At 41.1% G+C, this 27,922-nt stretch overlaps 1 protein-coding gene across 1 annotated transcript in view; it reads left to right on the forward strand.

Moving 5' to 3' along the window:
• The first annotated feature begins 596 nt into the window (after positions 1-596).
• TMC1 (transmembrane channel like 1) overlaps positions 597-27,922 on the forward strand; it is a 49,254-nt gene continuing 21,928 nt past the window's right edge. Inside the window, exons 1-10 of the mRNA XM_081930493.1 lie at positions 597-1,331; positions 5,961-6,011; positions 6,378-6,684; positions 9,333-9,470; positions 13,488-13,578; positions 14,944-15,025; positions 15,411-15,517; positions 16,127-16,225; positions 23,491-23,633; positions 27,621-27,765. Of these exons, the coding sequence (XP_081786619.1) occupies positions 1,292-1,331; positions 5,961-6,011; positions 6,378-6,684; positions 9,333-9,470; positions 13,488-13,578; positions 14,944-15,025; positions 15,411-15,517; positions 16,127-16,225; positions 23,491-23,633; positions 27,621-27,765 (1,203 nt within the window). The 5' untranslated portion in view covers positions 597-1,291. The remainder of the gene's footprint in view (positions 1,332-5,960; positions 6,012-6,377; positions 6,685-9,332; positions 9,471-13,487; positions 13,579-14,943; positions 15,026-15,410; positions 15,518-16,126; positions 16,226-23,490; positions 23,634-27,620; positions 27,766-27,922) is intronic.

The following is a 27,922-nucleotide window of genomic DNA, read 5'->3' on the forward strand; positions in this document are numbered from 1 at the left end:
AGTCCCTCTTTCCTTTAAGATTCTGTATCGCAGGGGTTCCCAGTGTGTGCTCCATGGGGCACCAGTAGCCCACAAGCCGTGCTGCAGCCCTAAGAGAGGGTAGGACTTTGGGTGAAAAGGGGACACAGCACCCTGATGAATATTATATCTTCTAAGTAAGTCACTGAGGTTTATGGTGTTCTGTTTTGCAATTGAGTTTATTTACAAATATACTGGTTGCACATAAGAGGAGGCAGACAGCTTAAAAACACCAGTGGAGAGCCAAAATTCATTGCCCCACACCCACTCCTGGATGGGTGTGGAAAGGTCCCTTTCCAGATCTTGCAGATCCCCAAAGCCAGCTGTCAGACTCTTTCCCTATGTCTTGCTCAAAAACTGATACTCTTTGTTTACTTTCATAGACACCCACACAGACTTAGACTGCATCATGTGTATGGGTGGGGGTATGGACCCTGCCCCCTTTTCTGATTGGTTTTCAGAAGACACCAGAGTGGTACTATATCAAGTTGCAATGGTCTAACATTGTAGGAATGAATGGGGCAGTCCCTGCACATTCATCTTGGTGTGAGTCTCCCGTGCCACCTCCCGTGAAGGCAAGGGGAACCAGAAGGGAAAGAGGACAGGGATCCTGTAGCTTTAACATTTATATAGAAGAGGGAAATTTAGCCCGCATAGATTGCTATGCAAGGCTGAGAAAATCTGTACATGCTGAAGTTTCCTGACTTGCTGGAGATTGAACCCAGAACCTTCTCTCTCTAAGCAGATGTTCTACCACCCATCTATGCCCTTCCCTGTCCTGGGTTTGTGACATTGCACTGGAACAGCCATTCTCAAAATGGCTCTAAACCCTTGGGTGAATTGTACTCCTAGCTTTCACTTTAATGTGTCTCTGTGTTCTGTCGGGTCAATGGCTAGACCTCTCTTGTAGAAATAAACACTTTAGCAATATAATATGGTTCAGCCTTGTGTGCCAACTTCCAGTGAGATTTGTGGTTCTGTAAGAAGTTTTATTCCCACCCTGCTAGAAAGGTCGGGGGGACAGGGCAAGACATACCCTCCAAACCAATTGACTCTTCTACACTACCCCTAAATGGCAAACCAAACATTCATGAAAAATGAATGACTCAGGAAATTAGTACCTTCTTATGTTTCAGAGAATGAAACGCCACCGGCACCCTTTCGCCGACAGACATAAGTATGTTGATGTGCTGTATACTTTATCTCAAACTACTTATCCTGGTAATTGCCTAGGAAGGCAGCAGCTCCAAGAGCCCTGTGAAATACAGCCAGGATGCCGAGAAGTGAAAAGCCAGCTGCCTCACCAAGGAATGGTAATGGCAATTTTAATTATACATCTTATTCCAGCATCCTTTAGGTGCATAATTCTAGTGTTTATAGCTGAAACTCCCTCCCAACACCAGTTTGGGGTGTGCGTCCGTGCGTCCGTGTGCGGGGGGACTTCTGCATTGTCTCTGAAATTTGCTCTCCTTTCATTTGCTCTTAGCTTCTTCCTTTCATTTCATCAGCCTAGCTATTAACTTGCTACTAACTTGTAAATCAAAACTCTGTGCTGGCAATCTCTGTTTTTGAACCACAACTAAGGAAGAGAAAGAATAATAGTAAGAAAACAAAATTTTGGCTCAGTTGAGGCAGATGCCTACTTTCCCACATATAGGACTTGAATACAATATCTACATTTCTGCATGTGACTTGAATTGTCAGTCATGAGGAGAAAACTTAACAGTCTCCCCAAGATATTGCTGCCGGCACCACAAGCCATTGTTTTGAGCCATGTTTTCAAAGATTTTCATCCTGCAATATTGGGAAGGTAGCAGCTGCCTCCTCTGCAGTTTTGTGAACACTCTCTGGGAACATTGACTCCCATTAAAAACAATGACTTTATTATCATTTTTATTTTTATTATCATCCTATAAATCATCCTGAAGCTATTAACAATAACAATATCAACAATAAAACCATATACAATTACCATATGGATAAAATATTCACTTTAAAATATGAACCTAAATATTTATTTCTATATAGAAGTCATGGAATTCACATCTGAAATAGTCATGAAAGCTGTCCAGTTGGTACCAGGATTTTACCATCTATGAAAAAGAATATTTACAAGAAAAATAGTCTATAGTTTTTTTGGAACCAGTAGGGACTGTCAAACCTTTTTATTATGTGGCATTCTGTTCAGGGCATGGTTAAAATGACTGGATGACTTAGCTCATATGAATTTAGAAATGCATTATTTTCATTTATTTGTCTTCATTTCTTTGTCTTAATTAGTTCATGTGGCTGTTATGAAATCAATTCCAAAAGTATGTTTCAGATCTTTTTCTGAATTTCCAGTAGTAAGATGTTGACCCCATTCATTTGGAGTTTCAGTTCAGCTGTCATTGTGGTTTTAGGGGCAGGCAATTCTTATCAAAGATATTCTTTGGTGCTGGGTTTTGATTTTCATTGTTATAGATCAACCTACAGTGTTGCTTGAAAGGGCCAATTCAGCCCAATAAACAAGTTGTTTGAGATACCATTCTCAGTCCTCAAATGACTTTTTGTTAACGTTTTAAAATACACAATCTTGGCTTTTCATTTTCAGCATAAAAGGGATTGTTTCAAAGGATCACATGGGGTTGTCTTCAGTAACTTTCAGTGAAGGAGTTATGACAATACTTGTTAAATTCAGAATGCCTCTGTTGATTCATGAAATAATAATAATAATAATAATAATAATAATAATAATAATAATAATAATAATAATAATAATAATTTATTTATACCCCGCCCATCTGTCTGGGTTTCCCCAGTCACTCTGTATGTGTATGATACTAACTGACTGCAGCTGCAAACAAATTTTATTCAGAGGTAGGCATCAGTTCTAGGGATCCTTCTAAGAGACAATTGCACCCAGCCCCACCCAGCCCTATTGTTCCTTTCAAAGCATTGGAAAGACCTGTGGCAAGAGGTAGCTGTGTGGGCAGGCCAAGCACGGAGGGAGCTGCTCTGCGACTCTGCTGGGACCTTCCTGTCATCAAATAAATCCTTCTGAACTACTTTTGATTAAGAGAGGCAGATATATGGGCATAGCTAGGGGATGGGGGGACAGCTGCCCTCCTGAATCAAATAAATGAATGAATGAAAACACTTAACTAAAAGTAGAAATTATAGAAAGGATTTGACAGATTTTTTTCTGAGCACTTGGGTTCAAAATAAAGTAATTTTAAGCTACTGCTCTTGAGACATTTCATTCCGTATCTGCTGGACAGAGCCAGACAGAGGATGATGACTGGTGGGTGCCCTGTCCCCCCACCCCAACATAAATCCTGGCTACGTCCAGGGGCAGATATTTTATATGGTCCCACGGTCCCACATATTCAGAAATGAGCCCCACTCAGTTCAGAGTGACTTGCTTCCAGATATGTGTATCTCTGCAACTTAAGAAAGAAGGGAAGTCAGAAAGAAAGAAGGAAGGAAGGAAGGAAGGAAGGAAGGAAGGAAGGAAGGAAGGAAGGAAGGAGAGGGATAGAGAAAGGCATTGCAGAGTAACAGAGTAACTGGATGCTGGAATGTTTTATTATATTTCGTTTCCCTCGGTTAAAAATTACTATAGTTAAAAGTAAAGGGACCCCTGACCATTAGGTCCAGTCGTGGCCGACTCTGCGGTTGCAGTGCTCATCTCTCTTTATTGGCCGAGGGAGCCGGCGTACAGCTTCCGGGTCATGTGGCCAGCATGACTAAGCCACTTCTGGTGAACCAGAGCAGCGCACGGAAACGGCGTTTACCTTCCCGCCGGAGTGGTTTCATCAGGATCCTCTGTCCTTGGGAATTTTTTCTTTGGCTGAAAGTAGAAGGCACTCCTTCCAAATAAAGTAAGGTGCCCTAATATAGCATGCAAAGCATCTTTCCAAAAGTCTTCATCACTGCAAGGACTCCATGGCAATTGTAATGATCTTTGTACAATGTGGATCCATTTACTGCCTCCAGGCGAAAGCATATATTCAGACCAAACAAAAGAACACTCATTTTTGCGTTCCACTCTTGATATTGAATAACATTTTTGCATAATTTGGGAGTAGGGGGAAATTATGCAGATGTTGGTGGAAATTGAAATGACAGAATATGTTACTGGCTTTTTGGAAGGAATTTCTGCTTCTTGCATATATGCCTTTTTAAAAAAAATCAGCCTGCCAACTTCTGAATAACTCTTGCACAGTGAGAAAACAGTAATAATTCTGTTCTTTTCTCAGCATTACATATTTTGCCATTCTTTAATCTCCCACTTAATCAAAGCAGTACTCATTTTGTTGAATGGAGTTTTCACTCAGTAAATTAACATGTATGCCATTGTTTTGAAAAAAGATTTGGGTAGGTTCCTTCAAATGATAAGTGAAAATAGGAAACAATGTGACTGATGGAATGTGGAAAAGTCACAAAAAGCTCACCAGTGGTGAGCCTGCCGCTATGGAATTAGAACAATCTGAAGTTGATGTGACCTGGGAGATCTGTGATTGGGTCTCTTTGCCTTTTTTTAAAGGAAAAATACTTTAATGTAGCTGTGAGATGGGTTGTGAAACTGGATGAGGGCTCCAGCACTGGGGAAAGGGAGAACTGGAGTTAGGAGAAGAAGGCCGTGAAGGGGGGGGAAACCTAGACATCCATTTTGTGCAACTCATTGGTGCATTCATCTTTCAAAGATGAGTATTTTTTGGTGATGTGTATCCTGACATGCATTGATCTTAATATAAAATCTAACGTCCTGCTCAGATTAATAGTATATGAAACAGATCTCTCCCCACAAAAATTCACAACAAAAAATAAATAAGTTCACTAGCAGCAGAATCCTAGACATGCCTATTTAGAAATAAGCACCTCCTCCCTTTCTCATGATTCTCCTTCATTTCTTTCCACTTGGAACTTGTTCCCTTCTTTCTGTCATGATAAATCTCTTGCCTCTTTTTACTATAAAACTAAATGACCTAAACTGACCATTTGTTCCACACGTAACGCCTTTCGTAAGCATGCATATAACCAGCACTTTTTTTCTAAAAATTTTTTTGGGGTACTCTCATTTTGACTCAAGAAAACCACCATTTTATAGATCAAATCGGGGAAAATAAATACAGTAAATGGACAAGAGTACAAAATTCACAAGATGTTTATCGGTATGCGTGCCCCTGCATTGCACCCCCCAGAAAAAAGCATCTAGCCAGCAGTCAGAAGTCATGTTTTGTGATTTTCTAGATGGTTAACAATTTGTTATCAGTTTATTTGGATAAATAAGGTTGTGCTGCATTTGAAAACTGCAGCTACTGTATTAATTTGTTAATGTACAACATTACTCCTTCATGGGAACATAGGAAGCTGCCTTATACTATTGGTGCATCTTGCGCAGTATTGTCTACTCTGACTGGCAGTAGATCTCAAGAATTCCATACAGGTGTGTAACCCATCCTTATCTGGAGATGCCCAGACTGAACCTGTGATCTTCTGCGTAGACATCAGATGCTACAGCTCTTCCCCCATTACTTGTACCTCTTCAGCAATTGTAAGTGATGTTTGTACGACTTCTATAGGCCAGATCCAACAGGGACCGGGCTCTCTGTTGTTAAGGCAGAGTGCTCTATGAGCAAACAAGAACTTCCTGCTGTGCTCAGAATGCAGTGTGCCATTTCAGACTTTTTCCAGGAGAAAGATAAATTCTCCAACCATTTATCAGGAGTGGGCCATTAGCACAGCTCAAATTATTTTAAATGGGACAAAGCTGTCTGCAGGTGGATGCACTTCTGGTCATGCCTAATGTCTTTATGATTTGAATGCTAGAATTGGTCTTTAAATGACTATGCAGAGATGGGAACAATCAGCAGGTGCATTAAGGATCTGGGAATTAAAGAGCCACTAAATGGACTTCAGGACACAGAAAACAAAGAGTTTTTACTTTTCCTCCACAGTGAGAATAGAGGTTGACAATGATGAAGGCAGTGCTGCTGAAAGTGAAGAAGGTAAGAATGCCCAGAATAGAGTGTGAGTGAATGAGAGAGAGAGAGTGTAAAAAGAGGTTCTATAGATCTCTGCCTTCAACAAACTGGGCAGGACCCCCAGGCCAATTCCTCATACACAATGGTTCACACTGCAAAAGAACCAAGATGTCATCAGCTACAATGACTGAGAACTGAGGCTGTGGTTTCTCACTGCACCGTGACTGGCCCAGGGATCATTCACTGCTTTTACTTGGCTTGAAACAATGACATCAGAAAACAAAGTTGTGTGTGTGTGTGTGTGTGTGTGTGTAGGTTTATGTGTGGAGGGGGGAAGGTGGCTGATATCCAGAGGGAATGTATTTTTGTTTTCTGTTCTTGACAATAAAGAGCAAGAATCTGTTCAGAGAAAGGGAGCATCAAGTAAAAAAACCAGAGAGAAATATGAAGAGGATGAAGAGGGCGAGGATGAGGATGAAGAGACTGCCGCAGATCGTAGGCGAAAATACAAAAGGCGGAGGATGAAAGATGGTGGATTAGACATCAGCGAATCGGATGGAGAAGGCTGTAAAAGCAGGAAGAATAGAGCCAACCAGATGACCAAGGATGGTGATGAAGAAGATGGGGATAAAAAACGAAAGGACAAGAAAAAAGGGAAAAAGAAAAAAAAGAAAGACAAAAAGAAAAAAGGATCAGGGTAAGGCCTTATTATGATGATCTCTTGAATGTAAAGTCAATGATGGTTGTGTTAGGCATACTGCAGCAATCTGCAGTAGAACGGTAGAGAGGGGAGGGCTATCAAGGGTCATCTGGCCCCACCCTCTGCAAGCCAGGAATCACAGGGAAAGAATCCCTGACAGACACTCACCCAACCTGTATGTTTAAAAGCCTCCATTGAAGGAGAGACCATCACCTTCTGAGATGCTCCCTAAGCTCATGGAGCCAGATCTATACATACTCAGTTCTCATAAAAATTGAGTATTTCCAAAAGAGCTCTGCAGTTTAATTTTGGCCAGAGGACATGACACTTTTGAGTGACTGTGTGTTTGAAAGCATCTTCTATTTGGGCACACACATGTCACCTGGGTGCCTTCCACACTGTGCTGAGATACAGTGCAGCTTAAATTTGCATCTATGCATATAAATCACCACATGGACATTTTCTGAAAATTGATGTCCTATTTGGCAACGCATAACTGGCCACTCCTGTTCAAAGCTGTGTGTGCAATGTATGTAAGATTCTGAGACCTCAATACCCAAAGGAGAACGAGCCAAATTAGGCATCTTGTTTGTCATGTAGTTTGTTGCTATGTGCCTGTAATTAGTTTTCTAACTAAATAGCCATTGCAAGGGACTGGAGCTAAAATAGGAATGCAGCATAGTATGTGTGTGTATTCTCCAGGATTTCATATGGTCTCTCCCAGTCCAACCTGGAGATGCTGGGGAGCGAACCTGGGACCTTCTGCATGCAAAGCTCCACCACTGTGCTGCAGCCCTCCCCCTACTCAGAGCTGCTTTTGAAAGTTTTGAGCTTCGCATCTCTTCCTAGTTCCCTGCGTCCTCCACAGTCCTTCCCCAAACCCATGTATTAGTATTAAAATTAATCAAGGCATGAAGACAGTGCAGAAGCAAATGGGTCTATTTACTTGAAATATCTGGCAGCAACTACGCATTTTCAGTTTTTGATTACTGCTGTTGGTGCGCCCACCAAAAATATCCCACATACATTCAGGAATCAATGAAGCAATCTTGATAATCAGGAAGTCATCATCACATTTAGTTTGTTCCTGAAATACAGTAGAAATAATGAGGCAAAAAACCCCTCATGTGTAGTGGGAATGTGCCAGTTATGAGATATTGATTTATTATTATTGTTGTTATTATTCTTATTCTTATTCTTATTCTTATTATTCCACCCATCTGACTGGGTTGCCCAGCCACTCTGGGCGTCTCCCAACAGAATATTAAAAACACGCTGAAACATCATCATATCAGGGCTGGAATGGAAGGGGTGTTAACCTTTTATTCCACTATAGAAAATATTTTACACCACTCATTCTTTTTTAAGCTTTCTATGATGATTGCTCATAGTAACCTGCTGCAGTAGGGTATGTTGAATTTTTCAACTTTCAAATTTCAAAATATGAGGGATGCTAAAAAGTTGTGTCATGAATTGGAATTCAAAATATATTTTGGTTAAATAAATATAATTTAGTTTTGCTTTGTAAGTAAAATATGTGTAAAATCGCATAGAAATAATGAAAAATGACTATCAAGTACTTGCAGTTATATAATATATTAATATTATTAATATTTATTATTATATTGCATTACCTGATCTTTTCAGAAGGTAAAATTAAAATTCTGAAAGCATGTTATGTGTTTCTTCATCAAACATTGACGTTACCAAGCTAAATGTTGTCCAATCAAAGCAAATTAGCAGATTTAAGTTCCTCACACCCAAAAACATATTTTAAAGACCCCTCACTGTAAAAAATTAAGTTTCACCGCCCTAAAATGCCTTACTACTGAAGGTCTAAGTTTTAATGATATGTTCAAAACTGTACCTCAGAGTTATTATCCCTATTTATGGCCCGAGGAATTGATAGGACAATTTATGCTGAGCTTGTCCAGTGGGCAGATAAATTTCCCAACACTTTCTCAAAGAGGAACCTCACCTCTGGTAGTGTCTTCCTTTCCCCTTTCCTAAGGCCTTTGTCCACGTGTCGGGAGGAAGAGGAGGAACTATGCTGGCAACTTGGCCACTATTTTGTATCCTCCACAATGGGCTGCACTGGCATCATTCTGAGATATTGTGCATGGGAAAGGGAGGCGGAAGCACAATGTTTGGAGCATTCGGAGGGTGGGAATGGTGGTTGCTAATATGTTTTCTGTTTCTTGAAAACAAAAATAACAATGCTGCAAAAGAAGAGCATTTTCTCAGGACAGCGGAGGGCGTGTGTGCCATGTCCCATTGGAGCAGTGGTGATGGCACTCGCCCCCCTTCTGATAGGAAATGCTTCCATGGGGGAGGGGGAGGGGGAAGGGCTCTTGAGGAGGGTCAGTTACAGGGGGAGTGAGAAATGCCCCTTTTTTCATCTGAGGAATGTTGGAGGCTATGTTTAAAGTCCAAGTTCAGTTTCATTATCCAGTTTCATATTGCTTGATGTTTGCTCATGCTGTGCAAATTGGAGGGGAGTCTGCATGCCAGGGTGTGGGGGCATGGGAACACATTATGTAGCAAGTTTAATAATACATACTTTCCAGGGGTGGGTGGAGCAGCTGCCCCCAAGCATACCAGTGAAGCTGTCCCTCTTTTCACCTCTCTCTCTCTGTCTTTTAAAGCTCTGATTCAAGTTCTGAAGAGGAGCTTACAGAGGAGGAAATAGCCAAGCTGAAGGAAGCGGTAGAAGAGAAAAAGAAGCTAATTGCTACATTAAGAAACAAGCCCTGGAATATGAAAAAGAAACTGGAAGTCTTGAAGTATGATATTGTATATGGTCACTTGTAGGGCATGTTTGCACGTGTTTTAGTCATGACTGCTTGATTACTCAGTATTTGATCACTCACAGGTGAATGTGTGAACTGGTGTCACAGAGAAGCATTGGGCTGGATCCAGACTAAGTCAGCCATGACTTACTTAAGCCCCTCTGATTGCAGTGTGACCTAGATATGACTTACACTGGAACAAGCCCATTGGGTTGGAGGTAATATAAAATTCTATCAGTGATATTTGTAATCATGCATGCAATCAGGCCACCCTTTTTTGCAGCATGTTCGATGGAGAAGACTATGGACTATGAAAGCTCAATAAACAGGTGAATCTTTAAGGCGCCACAAGTTTGTTGGCTTTTTCCCATTAAAAACGAAGTCAGTTCACACATGCAGCTGTCAGATGTGATCTAGGGATGTAACGCCATGCATGAGCCACTATAATTCATTGAATAAATATCTTTAGTTCCCAGAACTATGACAAGAAATACACAATAGGTCCTGAAATAGGAACAAAGGTGGGATTTCTGATCATCTGTAATGTAGTCCAGGGGTAATTAATGTAGAAGCAAGGCCACAGCTTTATTTCAATTGGGGGTGGGCAACCTTTTTCCATGGACGACCACATTTCCTCAAGAATAATCTGTCAGGGGTTCCATTCAACTGGTGGGTGGTTCCAGAAATTCTGGATCTGGAATAAAGACCACCCTCTTCAGTGTTCACCAGAGCTACAGCAGGCTAGAAGTCCCAATTTAATGAAGTTATTCAGAATTATGCCCCGCTTGGTTTGATGGGATCACCCTCAAATAACTATACAGACATTTATTTATCAGTGCAACAGTTCAATGCAGTCACTGTTCTGGAAAACAATGAAAAGTAACTCATTCCTGACATTAATGTGCTATATAAAGCGAATCTAGAGAGGCAAGAAAGGGGAAGGAACATGAAGGAACATGTGGTGGAAAACCAACAGAATTCTTGAGGATGGCATTAAATGAGACCACATGTGGGGTCACATGTGGACCTGTGGCTTAATTAAGAATTTTTTTCTATCCAGCCTGGATTACACTCCAGTCACAAGTGATGGAATTCCCCTTCCTTTGCAGCACCACAATCTGCTCTAAAGGGTTCCCCGAGCTTCTGGAGCAGATTTTCTGTGTGAACAGGGAACTGCAACGGGAAGAGGTGGCGAAGTTAATCCTGCTTGGGCAATTAGAAGTTGTTGCACCACAACTCGATATATCACCTTGAAATTCTGGCCTTGTTTTTTTTAAAATAAAATTAATCTTTTTAAAGTGTTGCCCTGGAGCAACACTGCATTTCTCTTTAATGAAATTTGAGCTGGTGCCTGAAACTATCTTGACCTGTTATTGAAAAGTTGAGCAATCCACTTGAATCCTCCTCTTCAGAAGCAACCTCTTAAGTTTGGTAATTCATTCCCCACTTTTGCAACCTTGAAACAGCCCAAGTACAGTATACCTCGCACTTTGAGAGCTGCAACCCCACACCTCCCATGAATTATTAAGCTAGGCCATTTAAGGACAATAATACCTGTGCTCATGAAATATTCATGCCCCTTGTGTTGGTAATTAGATTAATGTTTCTTTGAATTTAATAAAGCTTTCAATGGGTTAGCTAAGAGAGTACATTTTGGTCTATCTTGTATTATCGATAATTTACATATAGCACACAATCCACTTACCTTGTGTTTTTGACACTTTTGCATCTTTGAGTAAAGATGTACAAGATTTGTTTCTGATGTTCAAACATGCTTTATAAGAACACACGGGGAGTGCATGGTGATGTTTGAAAGTGAGGTCCTTTGCTTCCGCCAGCAGGTGACTGGGCAGTTACCAGATATCTTTCATAAACTAAAATGCTTTCACTGGTCTTTTGGTGATGTATTTTCAAAACATAAGCCAAACAGATTTCACTCTCTTGTCATATCTGGCAAATTAAGGATCTCGTGTTTAAAGTCATAATCAATTTATATGTGTTTTCTGTACACATTTATGCTCAAATCAGTTGACAGGAGAAAAAACAGTAAAAATGCAGTAGTACAATAATCATCATACATAATAAAAATTACAATAACTGTACAACATAACACTAACAATTCAACAATGAACAATTTTTAATTTAGAAAATTTAGTGAGCATAAAGCTTACAAACAAGTCAGTTAACAAGATCCCAAAGCTGATGGTATTTTTGTACTTTGCTCCAACTTTTATACCCAGAGTGAAAAGGCCAGAAAACCCTTCAAAATGCTTCTGTTACATTCAGGGGGGGGGGGGTTATCAGTTAGTGTCAGTGTCTTGACCTGCTGACTGTGAGGCCCTTGATCAGGGGTGGCAGCTCTTTTCTGCCCAGTGGGCCAGATTCTTATCTCCCTACCTATGGCAATGTTGTGCTTTGAAGCCCCAGCTGTTGGGACTTCAAAGTGCATCATGGGAGTGTGTGCAGCTAAACCGAGCAGAATTTAACCCTGGCTCATCAGGTGATGTCACCACCATTGGAGTGATCTCAGCTGATTGGCAGGTGGCTATGGCTTTTAAAAAAGCTTTGCAGGCCAAATTCAACCCCTTGGCAAGCCAATGTTGGCCCACAAGCTAGAGATTCCCTACCCCTGCTGTAGATGGCTGATATTTGATGCAGCAATCTTTAAGTACTTGTGAAGAGTGAGCTTGAAAGTGTGGTGTAGCATGTTGGACTTGGCTGAAGAAACCTGGGTTCATATCCTTGATCAGCCATGAAGTTCACTGGGTGGATGACTTTGAGGCAGCGAAGCCCAGCCTGCTGAACATATGGAGCATGTGCTAGTCCTCCCATCAAATTACACTACAGCACATCTGCAAATAAAGTTGTTGCTCTTTCTGTGAAAGAAGTGCCAGGGCTGCGCTCCTTATGTTTCTGACTGACTATATCTAAGGTAGGAAAGTTGAGCTGAACAAAGGATGAAGCCCTCTGCAGCAGTGGATGGCTGCAGCAGCACAGAAGGCTTTGTTTTAATTAGCTCATTGAACATAATAGTATTTTGTGTTCTTTGAATCATTACCCTCTGACTATCTTCTGAGATAGTCTACTCAAGCAGCAGAGTTGCTTTTCATATGTTTTGTTTTTAAGAAAGATCCACTGGGAATACTTCCTAAAACCACAGCCTTATTGAGAATACAGGTACTTGACAGGGACCAGTAAAATGACTTGTATTTTTGTATTGTTTTATTTATTTATTGTGCGTGTGGGTAGAATACAAGTGCTGGCATCTTTTTTTGTTTTGTTTCCTACTACTACTCTTCCTGGGATGGCATCTTCACATTAGGGTTATTCAAAAAATCCTCTTTTGCTACAGAAACAGTGCTAAATCTGCTGGTCATGGCCCACAGCACACCATCACAATCCCACTATAAATGACCATATAAACAAATATAGAATTGTTTTGCTTGTGGATGAAGCTTACAGTTCTCTAGGGGACCATGTTGCTGAACAATTCCTCCCCTCATCGCTGCCCATTGGCCATGCTGGCTGCAGCTGATGGGAGTTGGAATGCAACAACATCTGGAGGCCCATAAGTCCCCCATTGTTGCTACAGAGAATCATAATGAATTTAGAATAATCCAAGATAGCGCACAAGAAGGGCAGGGAATGAAACATTTTATTGTGAAATGGCATCTCTGTGTTTAGTTTCTTGTTCCATGACATCCAATAGTAATTTTCTTGATGCCTTGATATTCTATGTGTCCTTATCGGGCTCTGCATCATTGGCTATTGCGGGCAGTGGGTGGGGAAATATGGCGTGTCATAATGCCAGGACATGGCAAACTGTGCTTGAGGGGACGAGGAAATAAGGAACGTGGCTCCTATGTTTGTGGAAGAGAAAGTGTTTGACATAACATGTCATTGGGATGCTCAGTAATGTCAAGTGTGTCTCAATGTTTCAGCAGAAGAGACAGTCAGAGTAAAGATGCTTTTAGATAAATCCACAAGCACTTCTTTCTTTTTATTTTTCAGAGATGCTCAGCAGTTTGTGGAAAAATTTGAAGGAGCCCTTGGCAAAGGCAAAGGGAAGAAATTTTATGCATATAAAGTGATGATGATGAAAGTAAGGACCATCTCTCATTATGGCTTTGAATTGGCTCACTCAGCCTTTTTCAAATATCTCATCCAGAATTAATGGTTTCACTCTCCTTTTGGATTGCATTTACTTTCAGCTATAAAAAGCAAGAAGAATTTCCTGGGTATCTTAGTTCTGTAAATGCTACAAAACTGCTAATGTTCTCTATTAATCCTTCAAACACATTTGTGCCTTCAAATCATAGTAATCAAAAAGATTCTGAGCAGTCAGGTATGGCTCACAGTCAGTGGCGCATAGGTGAACATTCACCAAAAATAAATGAAGGTATCAAAATCAGATGATGCTTAGGCAAAGGAGACTGCAAGTAATCCAAATAAATGCAGATAGGCTGAAATCATATCAAAACTAATGCTTCAGTGTGACTTGGTGCTGCAGACCCAAGTAAACCTACAAGAAAGGCACAGATTAGAAATATTAAAGTATATGTAAGTTAGTTAATAAATGATTAAAAAATCTCAGTGAACCTCCGGCATTAAGATTTGGAGACAGTGGCGTAGCGTGGGGGGGGGGGCCGGCCGCACCGGGGGCAACATCTGGGGGTTAGGGTTAGGGGGTGCAAATCCATGGGTTAGGGGGCGCAAATTACTTGCCTTGCCCCGGGTGCTGATAACCCACGCTACGCCACTGTTTGGAGATCATTTTGGCACTTGGATGGAGCTGAAGTGCAGCTGAAATGATGGAGAGAAATAAATGTGGAAGTGGGATATGGAAGGATGCTGAAGAACCTTCTGTTTCATATCTCCTCCATTTAATATAATGTAGATTTTCAGATTTCCCTTGGTGCTATTGCTTATTGTACTTGTTGATTGCTTTTTGCATGACTGTCTCTCAAAGCGACTTACAATATAAGAATAGAAATAGCAAGAAACATTTAAACCAACCAAAGCAGGAAGACAAAATGTTTATTGACAAATATTTATAAACATACAAAACCCACCCCTCTCCTCAGAAGGATGAGCACAAAAAGAAGCCAAAGGAAAACTTGATTAGCCTCCAAGTTAAGGGTCAAATGGTTGGGTTTCATATGGCAAATGCAGGGCCCATGCTTGTTCACGCCGAGAGAAGCAGTCCTTGGGTAGGAAGATGGGGACACTAACATATCAGCTTGCTGCAGAAAGATGTGGAAGACAGAAAAGTGCAGGACAGGAAACACATTTGCATTTCCTGTGCCTTCAACAGAAACACTGCTGCCAAGGCCACTCTAACAACCTAGAGTGCAACAGATTTTGGAACACAGAGGTTTGAGATCGTCAGACAGATTTTTAGTTGAAAGTGTTCATTCTTTTCTAAATGTCCTAATGTCCTATTTTACTTTTGTAATATTTATTTCAGAAATGGATGAAATTTCAACGTGATTTTGAGAATTTTCGGACAGCCTGCATACCCTGGGAAATGAAAATAAAAGAAATTGAAAGTAAGTGTGAGAGAAGAAGAATTAAGTAATTTTCATCTTCCTGGGAGACAGGCCTGGAGTTCCCCTCCACTGTTGCATAGCATTGCTCCTTTCATTCTGTAGCTTTTAAACAGCAACAAATACATTGCATATCAAGGATTGCTGGAATTTGTAACATATATTTGCATACTAACCACACATATACCAATGTAAGCAATAATTTACTATGGTTTTACCAGATCACATCAATAGTAATACATGGTTAGGTTTTAGGAGGGGAAAGTGGCAGCCACTGATTTGTGGTGTGTTAAGCAAGCATAAATATTCTGATTTATATCTTATTTGAAAGGACAAAAAAGGTGAAGAATGATTCATTTGCCCTTTTATCTTGCTTCATGTCTTGTAGGTCATTTTGGCTCTTCTGTTGCCTCCTACTTCATATTTTTGCGATGGATGTATGGAATAAATATAATCCTATTTGGACTGACTTTTGGTCTTGTCATGGTGCCTGAGGTGGGGATAACTACATTAATATGCCCAGCCTGTTTTGCTGTTTCTCTTTAGGCTTAAATGTCACACAGGAAAATGGGTTAAAGTTAAGACCAGAGCAAACAATGGGGGACTGGGCATTTTGGGTAAAATTCCACTGTCAGGAAGATCAGAGCTAGACTGACATTTACAATCAGTAGGATTCAAATGATGTTAGAGATCTTTTGTTGTCCTTCAAATGTTTTTTATCTTGTTAATTCATGCAGCATATGCACTGTCCATATTTACCAGAGATGGTTCCTGTTTTCTGTCTATATTTACTAGAGATGGTTCCCTGGTGAATCACTTTCTCTGTTTGATCCCTGCCTTATGGAGAGGGGATGCCTTAAGAAAGAGGCATCCCTCATTCACCTGCACTAACCACTAGTCCCTTACCTTTTCCTCCTCCTTCACTTGCCTGCTGTAATTTCACACAAACAATTAAAACATTAAAATAAATATTAAAATTAGCAGTGGGAAAACAAGAAATAGCCTTGAAAGTGAGATTCCCCAATGTTTTTTTCATGCTGATTTCTTTCTTTGTTTTGGTTGTGTTTACAATTACAACTCTGACTGACCTACGTGCGAAAACAGGCATTGATGGGGAAACCATATGGAACTTTACCTAGAAAAACTGTGCCCAGAGCAGAGGAAGCGACGGCAATGAACTTTGCCACTCTGTGGGATTTCAGTGTAAGTTGCACTTTGCAAAAGCCATTCCTTAGGCTTTGTGTTTTGATGGTGTGAAATGTTGTTTTCTGTCAGCAGTTCACTGGGCAAGACTACCAATTTGGGATACGTAATTTAAGTAGGTAAAATTGAAAAGATATAAATTCAAATTGTTTTTGGGAAATGGGATCAAATGTGGCACCCCAGATCCAGTGGGACTTTCTGATGTCATGAAATAAGCTCTTGCATTGACTTGTCACTGGGATTTCTGACATGTAGAGTAAGTTAAAAGTGAGCAAGGTGAAGAGTAGCTCAACATGCAGCTGAAAAACGGTCATTTTGCTTTATATTTATTAAGTTTACATGCCATATATAATAGATCCCCAAAGGCCACCATGTTGAGCCATCACTGATCAATTTCATGAGGTATAAAAGTACTATAGGTGGATTTGCTTCACTGGTGTTGCCCTGAGGGATTCATTTGGCCTTTTGTGCTTAGATGAAATAACAAACCTGCAAACTGGCAACGGCAAGATAGTTAAAGAAAGATAGATGAAGGTATTGAAGAAATGAGCTCCTAGTCATGTGTTTCACTGCCTTTTCTACCCTTTGGGATCAAGGATATTGTTTGCAGCAGAGCTACTGTTGGATTTACAGTGAGAGACTTGATAGCGCATGTTAAATTACCGTGGGAACCTCTTGCAGTAGTTTAAGTGCTGTGGGGGAGCCGTTTCCTATGGGAGACAGGCAATTGCAATTCCAGTAAATACTACAGTAAATACTTGCTGCAATCTGCCTTAACTGAAGGGTGGGAAAAACTACCCAGTCGGTTCCTTGGTGTTTGCCCTTGTTGGCATATGAAGAGAATGCAGCCCCTTTTGTTCACAGAAGCACCATGTAAACCCACACAATGCAGAGGATCTACTCTTAGTCATGCTTAGGCAATACCCAGTGAGAGCAACCTGTAGACATTTTCTTCCCTGAACGAATTCAGGAGGAAAGAAACACAAGCAGAAAAAAAGGGAGGGACAAGAACAGAACAGAACATGGAGGGAAGTTCTTTCATCTGTTCTTCATGAGTTAGTTCTTGGTATGAGCTTTCGTGTGCATGCACACTTCTTCAGATACACTGAAACAGAAGTGTTTCACTGTTTCAGTGTATCTGAAGCAGTGTGCATGCACACGAAAGCTCATACCAAGAACTAACTTAGTTGGTCTTTAAGGTGCTACTGGAAGGAATTTTTTTGTTTTGACTATGGCAGACCAACACGGCTACCTATCTGTAACTGTTCTTCATGATTACAGATATTGAACTTAGCTGTAATGCCCAGGAAACAGCCAAAGTCTTGACAGCCAATTTTCTCCCATATAGTGTTTTCCTTCAGTGGAAGGAAGCATATACCTGAAAAATGTTGTGTCAAAATGAAAAATCCATATTGCAGGAGAGATCTGAGAGCAGGAGCTGGCAGGAATGTAATAATCTGTTTACAGATCTGCCATGTAAAATTCACATTCTGATGTAATCTCGGTCACATCTGTTCCTCTGTGGAGTAAAAATGTTTCATCAAAATTGGCACCTAATTGCACATTAAGCAGATATTAATGGAAGACACACACCAGCAAGAACACCATATGGGCAGAGAACCATGGTTTAAGATAAATCTGTGATGGGAAGATCTATGCATACATTATTTTATTTATCTCTCTCCCACCCCCCAGGCAATAGTGGCTCCTGCATACTGTATTTCATGCTGCTTCTTAAAATCAATGGGAGTTTAAAACACCCTTTGTGATGAGGGCAGGATGGAGGGTGGGGGAGGGATAGAGTGCAATTTGAAAAAAAGAATTCAAAAACATCACAGTGCACATGCTTGTGCAACTCACTGTGCACACACAAGCTCATGTGTGCATATGAGGAGAATTATAGCCATTGCTTCTGAAATATTTGCATTTGTTTATCACAATTTACCTCTAAGTGGACCTTTTAAAATATTTACCAGATAAACCTGTAGTCCCCATGAAATTGGGCAGCCACTCGCCGAGAAACCAGTACCAGCAGCTTCTGGTTGGCTTCATGGGACAAAGCAGTGTGATGGGACTTTGCCCTGGGAACTGCTTCCCCTTCAATCCATTAGGTCTCAGGGGAGTCAGAGCTGTGTTGGGAGCTTTCCAGAAGACCTGTATCCAAGTTTGTTTAAACATTGTTTAAAACATATACCAGTTTTCACTATGCAGCTGTCAAAGTGGCTTACAACAATAAAATATATGGCATGAACAGTTAAAACGTAAAATTCACTTCCAGAATTTAAACCTCAAGAATTTCAAATTGAAAGGATGTAAAACATCTAAGACATTCAGAGTGCAAAGTGCTTCTGAAATAAACTGTTTTGACTGGCGTCTGAAAGAGTAGGGACAGTGCCTGTCTCACTCGTGTACTAAATTCCATGGAGATGAGGATGGAGGCATGGAGAGAGGCAGTTGCCGGCCCCCTGCTCTGTGTCTTTGAGTCTTGTGTCGATCTATCCTTCACTCCCAGTAGCCCCCCTCGTGGGTTCTTCCCCCCCATGGGGGCATTTTGAACTATTATGAAGTTCTGTTTAAGAATGGCACCATTTCCATTACTGATGAAAGTAAAAGGACAAAGTTGAACTATCTTACACAGACCATTCTCAAGAGCAAGATTACAATAGGAAAATCTTCTTAAACATGTGGACCTGCAATTCCTTAAAATAGGAAAATCTTCTTAAACATGTGGACCTGCAATTGAGATTAGCCCCCCACCCCACCAACAACTGAATGCGAAAACAATTACGGAAATTACATTTGAGATAAATTACATTTATTTTTACTAAAGACTTAAAAAAACAAAAAACCTACCAAAATAAGTTTCAAAATAACAAAAACTAGAACTTAAATACTATAATTTAATTGAACTGTGATTTGATGTATTACTACTTCCTTTGGGTTTTAATATGACTTTATACTCTTCTGTTTTAATGCTAACTTTCTATTGTTGATATTTGATTTTCATATGTTGATATTTGATGCTGTGAACATTGCTTTGACATTATTCCAAAATGAAACCTTGGCAAATTAAAGGCAGAGAATTTTTAAAAGGAAAAACAATAATTCAGAACAAAGATAATCTCTTCCTTACACTGCCTACAAAATAAATACTATAATAAAAGTGAACATTCTGAGTGTCCGCCTTTAAATCCCTGTCCTCTTGCCTTATGAGTTCTTATCCAAGTGTATTAGATGTCAGAAGAGCCACTTCTCTGACAGGAAGTGAAAACACAGACCCAGAGGGAGAACCGAGAAACAGGGAGGGAGAAGAAGCAGAGACCAGCGGAACTTGATGGGAGGCCCAGAGGGAAGGAATGCAGTGCGGAAGCTGCAATAAGGACACAACGGAAGAAGGAGAATTAAGGGGGGGCATTGAATCACCCCAAACTTGTAGATTAACTAGGCTAGCCGAAAAACGTGGAGAGGGGAGAAAGAAAGTGGGGGCTTCCTTGTTGGGGACAGAAGAGGAGGGGCCCAGTTTGGGCAACTGGATCATTGAGTGAGGACTGAAGGAATTTAGCTCTGCCAGAGCGTTTGTAATTGACCAATAATTCTGGAATAATTAACTGCGGGAGTCGGGGGGGGGGGACGGACGGGGACACCAACCTGACATGAGATAGCCTGCTGAGAAGGCCTTTTGTGTCAGAAGTGATGATGCACCAGGGAAAACAAAGGAAAGACAGGTGGAGGGGTAAAAGATCCACTGTTTTAGTCTCAGTAGCCCAGGGCCATATTAAATATGTCTTCGTCTATAACGTGCAGTTGTGCTTGTTGGCTCGCTTAGAAAATGTGCTTCATGGGTCATTCCAAGTCATTTCAATGAGGTCATGTCACCCTACGTCTCGGATGTTGATGAAATTTGGTGTACATCCATCCCTTATAGTTGAAATAAACCCCCTTAATTCCCCTCTCTATTTTTTTCCTGAAATACTCATCATTTTATTGAGCTCTGTGTAAAATTTCAAAGGGATCTGATTATTGGTTATGGAGAGAAAAAATAAAATGTACACAAGGCTATCTTATGCTGAGGGTCTCAAGAGGGACAGACAATGCAGATTTAACAAAACTTCAAAGTGCTATAAAAGTAAAACCATTTGTGATAGAGGGGAAAAAAATTAAAGGATTTAAAGGGAAGGGTATACACCAAATTTCATCAAAATCTGATATGGTGGGTGACATTTGATGTGAAATGACCCTCACATCAAGTGCCAGAGCTAATAATTGAGAGTAATCACAGGTGGGTGGGTTGTGTTAGACTGCTTTTTTATGTATATCAGTGTTTCTAGCTTTTATTTTGTTTTAGAGTTATATTAGTTTTATTTTTTCTGCTACATTGTACATCTCCTTGAATCTCCATTTGTAAAACAAGTGAATAATCAGTCTAATATCAATGACAGAGAGAGAAATTCAATTTTATCAGCATTTTAATGTGAAATTATCTAATTTGTCATTCTCAAATCAATATGTGAACTGGAACACAGCTAACTGTGGCAGGGGGTTGGACTCGATGGCCCTTGTGGTCTCTTCCAACTCTATGATTCTATGATTCTAACTTCACACATCTCCAAATATATTAATACAAGAAAGCATATATTAGGCAAACGTGTGTCTAAAAATTCACATATTAGTGAAAATAACACAGAGAATGCATAATCTTAGAGGAAATTGTTTGCAGAATCCTTTATAATTGTCAAAATTACATACAAAGGTGTGTTTATTAGAATAAATTTGCACTAAAATGTGGACAAATGTTTATAAAGATTTTTTTTTTTAATTGTAAACCAGTAGAGATATGTGGGGAACTGAATTTCAAATGGGAAAAATGAGAAACTGGGAGAAGTGAAATTGATGGAAGATTCATCCATCCCTCGTCACAACAGGCATAAATGTAACCCTTTCTTCCCTTATTACAGTCCTGCTGAAAATCTCTTCTCTGAAGCTGCTGTTTGCATTGGGAGTCAATAGAGATTTCCCTCCTTGGTGTCAGTGGAAATCCCTTCAGAGGAGGGATTTTCCTTAGGATCACAGCTGGGAAGGAAAAGGTGAAACCCCCCTGCATGTCTTCTGTGATGCCCAGAATTATCAGTACTGCTAGTTACATTTTTTAAAACCCGTAAGTTGAATGTAAGGGGTCACATTTGGTTCCCTGCTCAGTCAGAAGAGAATAGAGGGGAAAGATTGAGACAGATAAGCAGAACTTTGTGTGCCTTTTCAGTCCAGGGAAATAATGATTTAGGACAGTGGTACAAGAGAAATAACAAAGGATACTGGGCAACCATGTTTTTCACACACCACCAATGTTCTGCAAATAATTGAATCACGCAAGAGCCCCATAATTCCCCAGTGGAGACAATGTCAGCTCTAAGGAAACTGAGGAAATGGATTGATAGTCACCCCACAAATCTAGTCATATTTACTTGTCATGTGTTAATATTTCATTTTCACCACAGCCAAGATTGCAAATGAGGCTTAGCAGGCAGAGTCTGTGACTTGTCTCGGGAAGCCCAGCCATCACAATACATCAAATGCATGGCTTGCGATTAAATGAAACAGAAGGATGTTAGCCTATTGACATTTTAATCTACTAATGGTTTACTTTTAAGAAATAACCAGCAGCAAAACAGCAGAAGGGAAGGGAAATATATGCATGAGGGCTAAGCCTCTCCGCATTACCACAGTCAATTAAAACCCTTTCCAATTGATCCGCAGGCCCTTGGCAGATTACAAGGGCACACGCTGAACTCTTGGTGTCTGATTTGAATTCATTATGGCCATTTGCAAGCTTTACGGCTATCTGACCCACCTCAAGAAGCGGTTTCCAGCAGAGACAGATGTTTGTTGTAACTAAAAGACTCAAAGAAACCCTTGTCCAGTTGTATCACTACTTCTTGTCAGCCATCACCAAACATTTGCACCCCATTACTTAATTTTGGAAAGCACTGGGGAGACACCTTTAATAAAAAAATATTTTAAAAAAATTTGGAAAGCAATAGTAATTTCATTTAGCAAATCAGAATATTTCCTAGTGGTATATCATTTATTAGATTTAAGTATTGCTTTTCCAACACAACTCAAAGCCCTGGTTTTGATTTATAAAGCCCTGCATAGCCTTTCACAGGCTGCATCCCCACTTACGTTCCATCACAATATTTCAGATGACTCACATCTCAAAGAGGGTTGATCTGTTATATCCCTTACATGAATAAAATCTAGTGACTGATTGATATAATGAACTCCCCGGCATATGTTGGTTTCTAATACAGAGGTTAATCTCCACTTAGGAAATACTGCATCTGCTGCCTGTCACATATGAAATGTTGTGTGTATTTCTTACACAAGCACCTGGATAGATGATGAGAAAAACATTTGTGCTGAGTTCAGTTTGCTTTACAACCTACTCCATCTTAAGGACGTAAGGAGAGCCTGTTGGATCAGGCCAGTGGCTTATCTAGTCCAGCCTCCTGTTCTCACAGAGGCCAACAAGATGCTTGTGGGAAACCCACAAGTAGGATCTGCACACCTGAGCACTCAGCCCTCCTGCATTTCCCAGCAAGTGGTATTCAGAAGCATGATGGCCTCTGACCATAGAGGCAGAGCTGAGCCAGCATGGCCAGGAGTCACTTTTTCTCCATGTTGGTTGGCCATCGCTGTATCCTGTGGGAGCAACTTCCATCGTTTAGCTCTGCTCTGTACAAAGAATAACTTTTTAATTATCCGACATTCAGCTTCATTTGGTGTCCACGAGTTCTAATGAGAGGGAGAAAAGCCTTTCTTGGCCCACTTTCTCCATGCCGGGCATAATCTTTGAGACTTCATCAATGTCACCTCTTACCTTTTCCCTAAACTGCTCATAGGGCAGTTGCTTCGTCTCCTTGATTATTCTGCTTGCCCTTTTCTGAACTCTGTTATATCTTTTTTGAGGTGATACCATTTCTTGTGTGTTTTGAATCTACCCCCCCAAAAAAAATTCTATTTTGATGGCAACCTCAGGAAATGGCTAGAAGTTGTGTTTGGGGATTTGGGCAGAAGGTGGCTGCCATCTACTCACTAGCTCTACACGCCACCCTTTCCCCTTGTATCTTTCCTCTCTCCTCTTCTGTGTCAGCTTCTCAATGCATGAGTCAAATTAGTTCAGTTTAAAAGTATCCCTGTGGCTTAAGTTGCATTTGTTGTTTGAAGTTAGAGGAAGATATCTAAATTGTTCTTTGTCGTTGACATTTCAGGGTCTTGCACAGTATTCTGTCCTCTTCTATGGCTATTACAATAACCAGAGAACTATCGGGTGGTTGAAGTTCCGGCTGCCTCTCTCCTACTTTTTGGTGGGAGTTGGGTCCATTGGTTACAGTTTCATGGTTGTCATCCGCACGTAAGTTTCTTCTGATATTGATGAAATAAAGGATGGGATATATATTCACAGACTGAGCCGCATTTCTATTTAGTATTTATTGCAGTCATACCCTGCTTGTCTTCCAAGATGCTCGAGGCAGCAGGCATGATTGTCCTTACCTTGTTTCACAAAACCTTGTGAGGTACCGTAGGTTAGCTTGGGAAATCGTGACTAGTTCAAGGTTGCCCAGTAATCTGCATAGCTGAGTGGAGATTTGAGCAGAGACTCTCCAACCTAGTCCCATACACTAACCACTGCACCACTCAGACTCTGTCCTTCTTGTCTCCTCCTCGATGCTCTTGGCATTTAGCACTCACTGAAAAGCTAAATGCATAAAATCAATTCCAGATGAGGTTCCCTTTCCATCCTGCCCCCCTCTTAGTACAGATCCCACCAAATCTCTAAAAATTAAAATTAAAATTAAACCATTTCCCATTGTCAGCTTAAGTCCAGTTGCTGTATGGCAATATAAAATGGAAGGTTGGGGTGTGGGGAGGGAAAGGATGTTTCTCTTGAATTTGATTGTATTGAATCCCTGGTGCAGCACCTTCAACAGCAGGATTAATGAATGTAGGGTTTGGGGTGCGGGGAGAAGGTGAGCAGGAAATCCTGAACTACTTTACTGTTATTTAACATTTTTCAGGAAATGTTTATTTTATTACTCACTTTGGAACAAATTACAGTCTGGCAGAGGTGTCCTAAACTAAAATAGCATCACATTTTCTGTACAGCTAAGATGTGTGAAACAAATGTGTAACAAAGGGAGTTTCTTTTTTTGTAAAGTGTTCCATCTAGCATAGTGCTAAGTAACACTCCAAAATTACAATCATTCTTCCTTATCTGGCCTTGCGGTCTGGAGATTGTGGGGAGAAGAGAACAGGAACGTATGGTTAGGAATCCAAATATGGAATAAGTTGTAAATGGTTGTTCACAAGTTGCAGGGGTTTTTGTGGCCATTGCTACAAACTGTGAAACTTGAAAGCCTCATCTTTGCTGGTGCTTTCTCTTTGAGAATCCCACACAGAGCTTGGCTCCACCATTGCCTTCCAGTTTCAGGGCCAGCCCAACCTTTGGTGATGCTGAGAGACAGGGAGGGAACTTTGCTGTGCGCCATGCAGACTGCCCTGCATTCCCTAAATTAGCCTGCTGCTCTCAGACCCTTTGATAAGATACCATTCCTTTACCAGTGTTAAGCTAAGACTCGGATGCCTGTCTGGTTAGCTTTTGTATGGAATAGGGCTGGGTGCCATCTTGCCCTTTGCCTCAGGAAGCAAAATACCTTGGGCTGACTGGCCCTCTCTTTTCTTTGCACCAGCCTCCTGCTGCATTCAGTGCCCCAGCCTAGGACACCTTCCCTGAATGTTTAAATATATCAGCTGTAATGAAGATGCTGCAGGTGCAGGTTTCTATGTTCACTTCAGGCATGATAAGAAGAAGGGATATAGCAAAGGAGCCCACCTTTTGCATGCTAAGGGTCCCAGGTTCAGACCCTGGCACCCCCTGGCAGGGCGAGGGAAAGGTCAGTCAGTTAGCTGACTGGTAATTTATTAAAGGATGTCACACCCTCCCCACTGTTTAATGCTCAAATCAAGGTGGGCACAACCCTTCCTTACACACTGACTCAGGGAGTGGGATTGCACTGGCTGGCCGCACACCCTGTCAGTCCTATATTATGTTTCTGTGAAAATGGGATCTACATGCGTAGGGCTCCCCAATGAGAAGAGCACTCGTGATTGGCCCAGGATTCCCCTTCATGTGAGGGAGCCCCAAATGCATGCACCCCCATTGACACGCATAGGGTCCATCTTCACTGAGGCTGAGCAGTGCAGCAGAACCAGTTGTGCTGCCCTAAATCTGCCAGAGGCAGATTTGTTCCGTGGTCTGCATGGCCAGGATACAGCCCACTGTGCAAATGTGAGAATCAGACCAGTTATTCCACTCTCCTTTGTCTCTAGCCCAACTTCCACTAGTCTGCAGCTTGCGGAAGCTTCCCCACAAGAGAATGCTGCCTTTGGACTGAAAAATGTTGCCCACCCCCATTCTGAACCCTTGAAAAAAGCCATTTATTTTAGTCTCTTCACTCCCAGAGTATGCTTGATTAAGGTACAAAAGATTTCACTTCAGAAGTTACCATTTTGTTTTAACCCAGTTAAGAGGGAGCCATTAAAAATATTTCTTTGATACTGTATTTGTGAAAAATCTTCCTACTGAATCCTCTCAGGGAATTATAGCTGAGTAGCTGCCAGCCACCCACTGGGGTTCTCCCCACCACCAAAAAATCTTTGCAGCACAATCCCAGGAGGCAAAACAAAAGGAACACCCTGGGGTGAACATGCACTGTATGTGTTAAATTTCCATCTGGCCACGAGATAATCTTGATCTATATTTAGGTAACCTTAAGAGCAAATCCTCTTATATTCTTTGGCTTGTTGATGATTTCACAGAAAACAATATGATAAGTGCAAAATCCAACTGTAACTGTGAGCTTTTTGTTTGCTTGGCTCTTTTTGTGGTAGTACCTAAAAAGGCATAACAACTGGGGAGAGAAAAGAGAGAATGAAATTGGTATGGCATTTACAGAAATTATCAAAGTACAAATCAGCCATCAATATTCCCATCAGTCCATTTTTTAGCTCTTTGACTGAGTTACCTGCTGGTCTTAAGGGCCCCTCAGTCATCCTTTTTATTGTGCATTCTTGATTATTTGTGTTCATGATGCTCTGTGGGCAGTCATATGCTTTCAGTTCCATCCGTGGGTGGCCATACAGCTTCATTCTGAGTCAGCACATATCCTGTAACTTCCTGCTAAAATTAACTTTTCATAAATGCTCTTGGGTTTGTTTGGTTTTCTGTCCCACTTTTGTTGTGCTATTGCCCCTCTGGGCAGCAGTAGTGTGCTATAGCAACTGGCAACTAATAAGGCAAAATAAACCCACAATGAATGTGCTATTAATGGTGTGAAGAACGTGTTGTAGAATACACCGACAAAAATACACTAATCTGGAGGACCCTAACTGTGGCAATGCATAAAGTCACATTTTGGAGCACCATTTTCTCCTCCACAATTTCAGTGAATCTCAATGATGTCTGAGCAGGAACGCCGCTTGGTGTCGCAAACAAACACAGAGAAGGGCCACAGGCCAGGCTCTTGGGTCCAGTGAATCCCAGAGGGACCATAGCTCAGTGGAAGAGACTCCGCTTTGCATGCAAAAAGTCCCACAGCCCTTGCAACTCCAGTGAAGTGGATCAGGTAGCAGGTGATGAGAAAGACCTTTGCCAGAGGTGCTCACTCTGAGGTAAAGCAGATTCCTAAGTTCCTTAATAGAGAAGTAGGTCCCACTTTATTCAGTGTGGATCACTCTCCAGAAAATGAGCATTGGATTACAGCTAATTGTTTAACCTGCAGATTATGCAATTAAAGCTTCTTTTTTTAATGGTGTGACGTATGTTCGTTAAATTGTAAGTTATACTTCCTCAGTTTCTTAAAGGAGCACCTGTATATTGAGATTCTGGCAATATGCAAATTTAATTAAACTTGATTGACTGAGTAAACAATTAGTCAGAAGCAGATGACCAATAATCAACTAAAATGTTTTAATCAGTTGACAGCCCTTAGAAAATAAAGCGAGATTTACCCCACCCCACCCTCCTGAGATTTTCTGAGGACTGTTTCACACATTGGTTTGCATCCAGAGCTGAGATCCGCAGAGTTCTGGGGCACCAGAGGAAGGAGGTGCTGCTCTCATGGAGTCCTCCTTTCCCTGCATCCCTCTGAAACGCTGCTCTGGTGGGGCTCAGCATCTTCCTGAATGGGGGGGAGGTAGCACTGGCACTGGGAGTGGGGGGTTTCTACCACTGGAGTGACTTTGCTGAATCTCAGATTCATCTGTGATGGGGGAAGAGCAACTCTAGGCCCAACCCATTACATTTTTAGCATGTTAAAAACTACTCCCTCCCCCCTTTCAGAATGGCAAAGAATGCCCATGACGATGGTGGTGGAGATGATAACAGTTTTAACTTCAGCTGGAAAATGTTCACGAGCTGGGATTACTTGATTGGCAATCCTGAAACAGCAGATAACAAATTTGCATCAATAACAACTAGCTTTAAGGTAATGTATAAAGTCTGGTCTCAGGTATGAATGTCACCGAGGTTCACATAGTCTTTGCAGACAGAAAGTACCACTTTCAATCCCTGGCATCTCCAGACAGGACTGGAATGTCTCCTGCTCTCAGTCAGTGTAGACAATACTGGGGTAGATTGCTGCA

This window comes from Podarcis melisellensis (assembly GCF_964234715.1).
Source record: "Podarcis melisellensis genome assembly, chromosome: 11".
NCBI classification, from domain to species: Eukaryota; Metazoa; Chordata; class Lepidosauria; order Squamata; family Lacertidae; genus Podarcis; species Podarcis melisellensis.